General features: G+C 38.8%; 1 protein-coding gene across 2 annotated transcripts in view; it reads left to right on the top strand.

Moving 5' to 3' along the window:
* ALPK2 (alpha kinase 2) overlaps positions 1-12031 on the top strand; it is a 169383-nt gene that overhangs the window by 116354 nt on the left and 40998 nt on the right. For both annotated transcript variants that reach the window (XM_078153240.1, XM_020994853.2), the window contains exons 9-10: positions 58-332; positions 4238-4326. In XM_078153240.1, the coding sequence (XP_078009366.1) occupies positions 58-332; positions 4238-4326 (364 nt within the window). The remainder of the gene's footprint in view (positions 1-57; positions 333-4237; positions 4327-12031) is intronic.

The raw sequence follows: 12031 nt of genomic DNA on the forward strand, positions 1-12031 counted from the left end.
TGAACATGGGCCAGAATTAGAGCTGCTCTACCCAGCCAAAACCATTCTGTGTTTCAGAATTTGAAGAGATTGAATTCAGCCAGCTTATCTTCAGAGAAGACTTTATCAGTGACAGCTATTTTGGGAGCAGCCTGCATGGTCAGATTGCAACAGAAGAACTCCACTTTGGAGAAGGGGTCCACCGCAAAGCCTTCCGAAGTAAAGTGATGCAGGGCCTCACTCCCGTGTTCAGCCCTGGCCATGCCTGTGTACTGAAAGTGCACAATGCAATTGCCTATGGGACCAAAAACAATGATGAACTTGTCCAGAAGAACTACAGACTTGCTGCACAGGTGGGTCCTTTTTTTCTGCCAGTAGAGTCAGCTCCAAAAGATTATCTTTAGGGTGAGATTTATTGATGTTTTGAGTTTAAAATCGAAGACAGGGTCAATGGGAGGGGGGGTTCCTTTAAGGTAGGAGTTCTTAACTTTTTATGTCATGGACCCCCTTGACAGTCTGGTGAAGCTTATGGACTCCTTAAATAATTTTAAATGCATAAAATAAAATATATAGTATTACAAAGGAAACCAATTGTATTGAAATAAATTCTCTGTCTACCTATCTTTCTACTTATCTAAACAAACCCATGGTCTCCATTTTAAGAGCCCTTAATCTCAATGAAGAAATTTGGAAAACCTTCAGACAAAGATTTCTCTGGCTCTCTGATTATTAGGGACCTGCTTTGATACTAGAATAAACATGACAAACCATTTGATTTTCAATGGTTTTATTTAACTTATCTGTCCCACCAGTTCTTCACTTTGTTTCAGAACTTTTTGATCAGGTTTGGCCAGGCCTTGGAGAAGTCAGGGTTTTAACTACATTTCAGTTTTTTTGGGGAAACATCCCACTTAGTAAAGCCAGGGCCACACCTAGAAATCCCTCCTTCCCAGGACTTTATCAAGTGCCAAGGGAGCCTTGTTTGAAGACTCAGCTGTGTGTTCCTCTGCTTTGGCATTTCTGCAGGAGAAGCAGATATTTCACACCCTCGGACTGTTGCTGAGAACTTTTTGGGTTGTTTCAGCAGAATGGAACAGAAAGAGAGTTACTTAGTGGTCCTTAGCATTCTGAGTCTCATTTGGTGGATGAGCAATCAGTTCTCATGAGGCCAACTGACAATGATTGTAAAACTCCTGCTAATCAATTAAAACCATTTTTCAAAGGTGACTGATAGATCAATTAGTCAGTAGCATTAGTGGGAAAAGAGTGGAATAGTGCTAGATTACCATTTTTTATACACTAGAAACTATTTCTGGGGTCTCATTCCCTCGTTATTCCTGTATAGCCTGTCTTGATATCATCCCTTTTCCTGTAAACTCCTAGCACATCCTCTAGGATTTGAATTCACACTATCCTTCTAGGGATAGATAAAAAATATATTTAGAAAGTAGTTATTCTTGGTCACCCAAATCTCCCAGGCCCAAATCCCTGATAATAGCCTAGAAAAGGACTAGTCATTGGGAAATTCAACAGATGCAAATTTCTTTTCCTTCTTCCCTGTTTTTAAAATTCCTTTATTTTATTCTGAACTTAAGAAATAAAACAAACATTTCCATAAAAAGTAGAATAGAAAAACAGCTGATTGCACCTGAAATTGCAAATCTATTATGTACAACTTGCTATTCCTTTCAAATATACAACAAAGTTATCATGTAACTTTTTTTTCACTCCCTTATCTATCTCTACCTATGTTTGACTCAATTCAAGATATCAACTTAGGAAATGATGATTGGTTGAGACTTTGGTTACTTTATCTGATTTCTAGCACAGTTCTTAAATCAAACCTAGGTCTGCAAAATACTATTTGAAGTAACATAGAGGCATTCTCTCTCTTTTTATTGTATACCTCTGTCCTAACACTGGCCTGAGAATCAGTATACTTGGATCCTAGGTCCAGATGTGCTACTAATTGGCTATGTACTTTTGGTTAAGTCAACCTCTCTGGGTCTCTGCTTTCCCCTCTAGAAAATTAAGTGTTGGTCTGACCCTCAGTCTATGATCTCTAAGGTCTTCCAACTCCACAATTCTACCATTCTAATATGTTCATATATACTTTCCATATATCATATGTCATTTGTGGTCCTGAGTCAGAGAATGTCACCCCTATTCTTCACATACAGAATTCTGCCCATTTCTGTTCATTTTGATTCAAAATATCATTCCTTCCCCTTTTCTAAAATTTATCCTTTATACCTCAACCACTTTTTTAGTCCAATTATGATGAATTTCAGTACCACCCAGAGCCCTGCTTTGAGAAATGCCCTTATGCCCAAGAAAATATATATTCAATAGTATCCAATTATGCCTTTTCTAAACCAACATCTCACCATGGTATTATGAATTATTTACTTCTCAAATGACATCTTTGAAAATGAGATTTCAAGTGCAAACCCTACTGAGTTCACAAGGTCATTGATTCTGATTTATTCACTCATCTCTTGCCTCTCTGCCAATCATACTAGTTCTGGTTAACTGAACATACCTGGACATATTATGGCCTAGGAACACATCATAGAATCATAGAGTTTCATATTTGAAGGAATTTATAGGTTCATCCAATTAAAACTATTATCTAAAATGTGAATCTCTTTTATAGCATCCTTGGAAAGTAGTTCTCTAAATCAGCTTCAAGGCTTCCAGTGATAGTGAATTCACCTCTTCCAGGGGAATTCCATTTTTTAAGCAATTCTAATTATTAGCAAATACTTCCTTATTTATTTAGCTAAAATCTACCTCCCTATCACTTCCATCTGTTGTTTTAAGTTCTGCCCTTACAGGCAGAAAATAAGTTTAATAATATTTTTTCTACCTGATGACACTTCAAATATTTGATGATAGACATTATATTTCTCCCAAACCTTCTCTCTTCAAGGTTGACCATCCCTAGTTCCTTTAAGTGATATTTGTATAAAGAGGTTTCAAATTTCTTCATAATCCTGATTGCCCTCCTTTGGATGTATTACAGCTTATGATTATCCTTTCCAAAATGTCGTTGCCAGAACTGAACACTATACTTTAAGTATGTTCTAAGCAGTGTACAGTAGAACTATCATCTCTTTTCTTCTGGACACTGTATTTCTTTTATCAATGATAAAGATAATATTAATTCTTTCTGTTAATACCATAAACTGTTGACTCATTGAGCTTTACAATCCACCAAAACTCTCAGGGATTTTTACATTAGCTACCTGAGAGCACATATTTTCCCCATTCTATTCTTATGAAATTGATTTTTGAACCAATTTAGAACTTGATTCCTATTAAAATTGATTCCTATTAAAGTTCACTTTATTTTATTTCATCCATAGTTCCAGGATGTTGAGATCTCTTTCCTTTCCCATTCTTTTAATCCAGCATTTTTACCCTTCTTTCCATTTCATGATGTCTGTAAATTTGATAAGCATGTGATTTGTGTCTCTGCATATCTCTCTGGGAGAATTTGTGCAAGGATTTGGAGCTCTTTTGATTTCTTTATTTTGTATTTAATTATTTTTATTTTGAAAGTAAACATTCAAAAAGAAGCATTTCCACATACAAAGCGGAACACAGAAAGAAAATTGAACATGAAACCATGTGTATCCATTTCATACTGCTTATTTTTCTTAAAATTCTACATATTGTTTTCAAAAACTGTCCTGATTATCTGTGTTCCCTTTGAAAGTCTTTCTTTTCTCTTCTGTGCATTAAAAAAAATGTTTTGACAGGGACAGCTAGGTGGTGCGGTGGGTAAAGCACCAGGCCTGGAGTTAGGAGGACCTGAGTTCAAATCCAACCTCAGATACTTGACACTAGCTGTGTGATCCTAGGCAAGTCACTTAACACCAATTGCCTCACCAAAAAAAAAATGTTTTTTCAGCTCTCTCTCTCTCTGTCATCATTATTGATACCTCCGATCCCTCCACCCTTCCCAAACTCCCAATCTTCTAGTTTAAAATCAGGGAGAAGGAGAGGGAGAGAGAGAGAAGAGAGAGAGAGAGAGAGAGAGAGAGAGAGAGAGAGAGAGAGAGAGAGAGAAGAGAGAGAGGAGAACCTTTGTAATAAATAAGCATGGTCAAGCAAAGTAAATCTACCCAGCAGCCATGTGCTATGAGAATGTGCTACCTACTGTATTATAAGCATGCTTCCTTATCCTCACCAGGAATTGCTGCCTGGCTTTCTCCTACTGACATGTATTTTTGTGTATCTCTTGGTGACATAGGAATGTTATGTCCAAAATACTGCCAGACAGTATGCCAAGATCTATGCAGCTGAAGCCCAGCCTTTGGAAGGCTTTGGAGAAGTACCAGAGTGAGTAGCCATGTTCAGGTTTGTAATGTCCCCCATCTGCCTCACCAGAGATGAATCTAGAGGCCATGGTGGGATGGGTCCTGGAAAGAGGGGCCCAGCAATACAATTCATCCCAAGATCCCCAGGACCATAGAGTTGCTTCTCTCTCCCAAGAAAAGAAAAAGAAAACCCACAAAAGTAAAACTCTTACTCCATGGGGGCCTTATCCCACAGAGGGACAGCCCCACTGAGTGATCTCATTCAAAGGACAACCAAGATTAATGGTGGGGCCCTTGGCTTATACTCAATTAGAAGGAATACAATATGTTGTTTATCTGAGAGCATGATACTTCTGACTTCTCATCCAGCAGATAAGCACTTCAAATTGTTTTACTACGGGCAGCTAGATGACCTGGTGGATAGATAGGGTCAGGATGACCTGATTTCAAATCCAGTCTCAGACACTTCCTGAGTAAGTCTAGGAAAGTTACTTAACCCATATTTGTCTCAGTTTTCTCAACTGTAAAATGGGGATAATAACAAGACCTACCTTCCAGGGTTGTTGTGAGGATCAAGGGAGATAATAATTGTAAAGCACTCAGTATAATTCCTGGCATGTAGTAAGCACTGTATAAATGTAGTTATTATTGGCTGTTAGTAATGTTAGCCTTCATTTGTGTACCAGTTTATATCTACAAAGTGTTTTTATATAAACAATGTCATAGGAGCTTTGCAATAATCCAGTTATGCAAATGTATAAATATATATGTATATGTGTGCATTATACATATATTTTCCATGTTTTATATCTACTTTGTCTATATTAAATGTATACATATTTTCTCTGATTGTAAGTTTCTTGAGAGACTTTCATTTTTGCTTTTGTCTTTGACCAGTGTCCAGCACACTGTGTGACCCAAAGTAGGTATTTATTAAAAGCTTAGGGGTGTTTTGGGGGAACTAGACCCATGATTCCATTGATATATCAGTGCTGACCAGCAACTTGTCCACAATTGATAGTCTTAGAGAATTGCCCGGGGCCGGAGAGGGCTGACTGACTTGTCCTCAGGGTATATAGCCAGTATATGTCAGAGACAGTACTTGAGCCCAGCCCTTCCTGACTCTGAGGCAAACCTGCTGTCCATAATGAATGCTTGTTGATTGACTGACTGATATTTATAAAGTTGTGTGGTCTGCAGCCTCAAAAAAAAGTGACAGAATGCCAGAGTAAAGTGTCTCTTCGATTGGGAAAGACCTGAGTTCCAATTCTGCCTCTGAAGCTGAGTGACGTAAAGACAAATCATTTAACCTTTCTGAAGTTCAGGTATCTCCCTATGACTCTCATGTGACTTAGGGGTATGTGGCAATCTGTGTAAGTGGAGGGAATTCCAACATCTTTGTAATTACAGATCCCCAAAGTATTGTCCCAAGATATGCAAAGTACTCTCTTCACAATAACTTTGTAAGGTAGGAGCTTCAAATGTTATTGTTTCTATTTAACAGGTGCTTAAATTGAGGCTTGGTAAGATTAGGTGACTCACCCAACACAGCTATGTCAGTTGGTATCAGCTATGAGTGATGGAGGTGGCCCTCTAACCCAGGGGCTTCCTCCATTCTACCACACTGCCTCTCAAATAATAACTTCCACTTTAGAGAAATAGGGACTAGACCTATGATTTCTTTGGAATAGGGAATTCCCAGGTGAGGAAACTCCCTCTGCTTAAGTAGGTCAGTATTTCTGCAACTTGACATCACAGAGAGTTAGTTACATAAAGCTTTGAAGTGTGACTCTCATGACTCACCCAGGTTTATACGGACAGTCTATGTCAGATGTAGGATTTGAACCCAGCTCTTCCTGTTTTTAAAGCTGGCTCAGTATACATGAAGTCATGATGCCTGTCATGCCACAGGCTCTATCATTTCTGTGGTGCTTTTTAAATGTTCCAGGATCTTCTTCCACACAGAAGTCCTGTGAAGTCAGCAGTGCAAGTATTATTAGTCTCATTTTATAGATGAAGACCCTTTGAGTAACTTGCGTAAGATCACATCCCTAGTGAATGGCAGAGCTGAAATGAGAATCCAACTCCTGGCTCCAAGTATTAATTGCCTTCTTTGCTGTGCTGCCTCTGCATTGGTCATGGCAGATTCCCACATTAGCCACACACCCTCAACCAGTCTTTTTGATGACCAGTGGTATACTTTTGCCAGACATCTGGTCAAGGTTAGAAGTAAAGTCTGTAGCCATGGAACCTCCCAAAGCTAAGTGACCCAAATGGGCAGTGAGTCCCTGATCATGGCTTCATTAATGAAGCACAAAGCTCTAATCCTCTGAGCTAACTGGCCACAGAAAAGAATCATAATTAAGTATTGTGTTGCTGTCTTTCATATGAATGCCAATAAATCCTATATACAAAGCCCCAAAGAGTCTTACAGAGATAGATCCAGGCTCATTCACATTGCTTTTTTTTTTCAGCCCACTGCCTAAATATTTATCCAGCCAGCCAAAAATGTCAGGCACCCAAGATATGTGATCACCTGTTTATTTGTAAGGTCAATCTTGCATATTTATGTATGTATACACATTAAAAGGAATGTCGTAGGGCACAGTGAGATGATCTGAAATTGGAATTATGAAGAAATGGATAAATGAATGAAAATTGAGGGAGGAATTTGGCAATATTTTATTAAGTATCCACTATGAGTGATGGATTACAAAGGTGAGTAAAACTAAGTCCCTGCTATCAAAGCATTTATGATAGATTACCAGGGGGAAAAACAAGTATATGAATTACTATAATATAAATTAGAATAGGTGGTACAGTAGGTAGAACACTAGTCAGGAAGGTCTGAGTTCAAACCTAGGCTCAGACATTTACCTGCTGTGTGGACAAATCACTAAACTCCTATTTTCCTTAGTTCATCATCTGTAAAATGGGGACATTCTGGGAAAGTAATAGCAAAGCATTTCTGTATCTTTGCCGAGAAAACCCAATGGATATGGTCCATGGGGTCATGAAAAGTCAGATATGACCAAACAACAACAACAAAGTGGAATATGATAAATGCCATAAAAGGACAAAAAGGGGTATAACCAAAATGCTATAGTCATTTAGTGAAGGGAGAGATCATATTCAGATATGGACTTATGAAAGTCTTATGAAGGCAATGCCACTGACACAGTACCTTGAAGGACAGGGAGGGTTTCGTAGATCTGGAGCTGGAAGGGACCTTAGGAGTATGCATTCTGTATTCTGCTACTCTCATTTTACAGAAGTTAAGTGACTAGGTTAAGTGACTTGCCTAAGATCACACAGGTACAGGGGTATTCATATAAACTGGGGCAGAGTAAAATAATTAGATTTGTTGACACGACATGAATCTCATACCTTTTTGAATCCTTAATTTTTTTTTTAATGTAATGTCCTCCTTTTGCTGCAATCATTGTTTTTCATGACATGGTATTGAGTTCTCAAGATTTTGACATTCTCTAGTTATTCATCATAAAACCATAAATCCTACTGAGCAGTTCATTTTACCAAGGTTAGCCTTATTTACAGTGCATAGATTTTTTTCACAAGGGTTTAAATCCAGAGCTTCCAGGCTATTGAAGCATAATTTTCTTTATATCTTGGAAAAATTTCTTAACCTTTTGTGACATGTGTATAAAGTCAAGTTGCAGTAATCCAACAGCATTTGAAAATTCCTATAATTCTGAAGCAACTCTGCTTCTCAATATATTGTTATATTTATCAGAGTTTATCATCCCTTTAAAGTGTACAAGACTTCAGGCCCACTGAAAGGGAAAAAATTCCCAAAACATTTTTGAGGGTATATGTTTTGCAGTTTGATGAAAATGATCAGATTTGGAATTGCCTTGAATGAGAAAGTGAGTTTTATAAAAAAAAAAAAAGACCTTTCTCCAATCTTTGTATTATTTTGCCCACAACAAATGGTTTTTCTTCAAAGCAATCATTAGTGGCTATTTTTTAAACCAGTCTTTTGTTGTTCTGTCAACTCTGAAAATGCTATGCTAGGAATCAGTAACAACCTTTCCAACTGTCAGGGCCTTTTAGAGGTCTTTGCTTATTTTCTGAAGCTTAATTTGGCTATTTTGTAGCAATAGTTGGTCAGTTTTAGTGGAGTTTTATTGTTTGTTTGTTTTGTTTTGTTTTGATCACACTTTCCTTTGCTCTTCGGTACAACTGCTCCTTGAAACACTTGAATTCTCATACCAACAGCTGCCATGATAACTCTCACAGTCATTGAAGTATGCTCCTTATCCATTATTTAGAATTATAGAATTAAAAACATAACTAAGAGCAATCAGCACACAATTGACAGAGAATTAAAATTCAGTATGATCTTATCTGGACGGGGTCAGACATTCTGAGTCAGCCTAGTGTCAATAGAAGCACATGCATGATCATTGCAGTTACAAAATAAAACCATTTCAAAATTATTTCTCATCTGGGGGACAGCTAGGTGGAGCTGCGGATAGAGCTCCAGCCCTGGAGTAGGAGGACCTGAGTTCAAATCCGGCCTCAGACACTTGACACTTACTAGCTGTGTGACCCTAGGCAAATCACGTAACTCCATTGCCTAGCTCCCTCCCCCCCCAAAAATTATTGCTCATCTCAGGTAATTCCCATACCATTATAGTAAGCTTCATAAGCAGGATTTGAGCCCAAGTCTTCTTACTCCAGAATCAGTTCTCTATAGGGGGTAGATGGGAAAGAAGGCATCCCAAGTAAAAGGAGCATGGAGGCAGAAAAAAAGCAGAGGATGTTGAGGAATGTAGGACAGATATGGGGGAGCTGTAAGATTTAAGTTTGGAGAGATGTGTGAAGTCCATCTTGTGGAAGACCTTTAATACCAGGCTGAAGAATCTGGAGTGAGTTCAGTAAGTTTAAAGTTTTTCAGCACAAGAGTGATGTGATTGTAGTTTGCTTAAGGAAAACGTATTGAGCAGTAGGCATGTAAGAAGAATGAGGGTTGGGAGCTGAGGGTGGACAGGACAGATGAGGCAATCATCCCTCTTGACAATTTTTCAAAATTCTTTTTTTCAGCCTTATCTCATGCTACTCCCTATTACCTGTCATTTGGTCTATTGGCCATCCCTCATCCACACCCTTCCCTCCATACTTGGGCTCACACTGTGATTGGAATGCCCTTCCTCCCTTCTTATTTTTTGGATTTCCATGCATAGAATGACATAATCATAATGTTCTAGAGCCAGAAAGAATCTTAGAGGTCATCAAACCTAGACTCTTCATTTTTAGATGAGGTGAGACCAAGAGAGGTGGAGAGACTTGTCCAAAGTCACACAGCAACTTAATGGTAGATCCAGGCCTCAAATTTAAGTCTTCTGATTCCAATCCAAGGCTGTTTCTATTAAACTATTAAAATCCAGTTCAAATGCCAGCTCCTTCATAATGCTTCCCCAGGTCTTTGCCCTGTGATGATCTTAGGCACTCTATTTGAATCTCTCTTTTGCACCTGTTATCTTGAATTATATATATTTAGCTTATACTTACATGGCACTTTACAATTTAAAAATCACTTATCTCCCTATTAGATTATAAACTCCAGTAAGACAGGAACAGAATCTTTTCCCAAATTTGCTAGCTCCTCCAGAGTCTACCACAGTGCTCTTTACACATAGCAGCCACTTAAAAATACTTGCTAAATATTGAATTGAACTGAAGGTGAAGAGGCTCTTACAATAATCTTATGGTAATAGAGGTCTCAAGTTAGAGTGGTAACAGAATAGATAGGAGAGAAAGATGCAATGAATATTTCAGAAGTAGATAGATAGGACTCCACAGTGGATTGTCTGGGGAGGGGGTGCTGTCAGGGAAGGGAGAAGGCAAGTCAGAGATGACTACAAGATTGTATCTTGCAGAAATAAGGGATGTCAGAGGAACTGGGTTGGAAGGAGAAACTGAGCTTGGTTTAGGATAAAGATATGGAATACTTTACAAGGAAGGAAAGAACTTTGTATATCACCCATTTTTAAAATGTATCATCTAGGAAAAAATGTTCTCCATGTACCTCTGGGTTGAGCAGCATCTGTTTATAAAACCAAATGACTTTCAGCCCCTTGCTGACTCTAGCTGTACCATATACATTTATATGTGAGTGTCCCTCTATAAGAAGAGGGGAAGAGGATGGAAATGCATAGCCACAAATACAGTTTAGTGTGGCCTCTTTTCTGTTATACACAGTAAGACAGGTCACATGCGGTAAGAATTAGTCCTTATCTCTCAACCTAAATATCCCTCACTTATCTCAGCCTCTCCAGGCAGAAAAAAGACTCATGAGCAGCAAAATTGGAAAGCCAGACAATCTGTTCTAGCACATTCAAACTCCTAAACCCTAGTCCCCTCTTAAGACAGAGCAGGGGATTCTTACATCCAAACCATACTTTCCCTTTCTGCCAAATAAAGGAGTAATTAATTTGTAATCATATCCCAGAATTCTAGAATCCTAGGAATAGCTGGGAAGGATCTTGAAAGGTCATCTTTAGGCAGAAAAATATCTAAAGAGTCTGAGCCCTTCTTGTAGGTCTCCACCCTGGGACCCATTTTAGAAAAGCTTATAACAGGCAGTCTTTTGGATGCCTTCCACATAGGCACATTGTGTGTATGCAGAGAATAAACCAGGATCCTAAGGGCTTTGTAGGTTTGTGGGCTTGGAGGCAGAACAATCCCAGTTGGCATTAATGCTAGCCAAGAGAAGGGACAGACCAAGGAAGAAAGGGACTCATGAAGAGCAGAAGGGAAAGGTCACGCAATCTGCTCCCCACATATTCAAGAGTCTTCTCTATTTTGAGCCATACTGAGGGAAAAGGAGTTGAGCCAAAGGGGCCTGAACTGAAAACACCAGCAATGACTATGCCAGAATTGAATCTGATAAAGAAATCTTTGTCCCTTCAAATACTGAGGAGAATTTCGTGGTGCAACTTCTGACAAGCCAAACCAGCCCCTATGTTTTCTTCTTCATGGGATGATACCAGTCCCCGGGAGTTCCCTTTCTGAGATTTATTTATAGGAAAATCAGGGTCTTAAAGGGAAAATGCTGTATGTGAAGACAGCTTCCTGTTTAACAATTCATGATTATCCAGGGAGCCAAATTAGGTATGCAAATGAAATCCCACTGGGCAGGGACTAGGCTTAATTAATGTGCTGAACAGTGCTTAGCCATTGTTGGTATTTTATAAATGCCACATAATTAATGAGTGCACATGCGGTCCATGAACCCTTTCAGTTCCGCTGAGAAAAAAAGTGTCTGGTTGGATTCTTGAGCTCGCTAAGGGGTGCAGCCATGAATACCTCTAAAATGGGAGCAGTAAAAGTGAACAGGGAAATTTAGCAGTTGCTCCATGAAAAACTGCAGCTGCAGAATTGGAGTTATGGGGAAGGAACCACTTCTTTTTTTCTTTAAGAACTATTCAAACTCTTGCTGGTAGATGGACATTGATGCTCTTCATTTCACCTATTCCTCTTCCCACCAGGGCTGGCCTTAAAGTATTGGCCACCAGGAAAGGCCCCAGAGTCTGCCTTCTCACTCCCTGCATTGCCACCTTTTAGCCAAACTTGAAGTTCCTCTAATAAGGAATAAAGTCTTTCATTTTATAGTTATAGATGAAATGTAAAATGCAGAAATCCTCAGAAGAGGGAGCAGAGTGTCTTGGGGTTACAGAATCATTCATTCAAACCACAAACAT

Source organism: Phascolarctos cinereus, unplaced genomic scaffold (assembly GCF_003287225.1).
Source record: "Phascolarctos cinereus isolate Bilbo 61053 unplaced genomic scaffold, phaCin_HiC Scaffold_4;HRSCAF=312, whole genome shotgun sequence".
In the NCBI taxonomy this organism is placed as follows: domain Eukaryota; kingdom Metazoa; phylum Chordata; class Mammalia; order Diprotodontia; family Phascolarctidae; genus Phascolarctos; species Phascolarctos cinereus.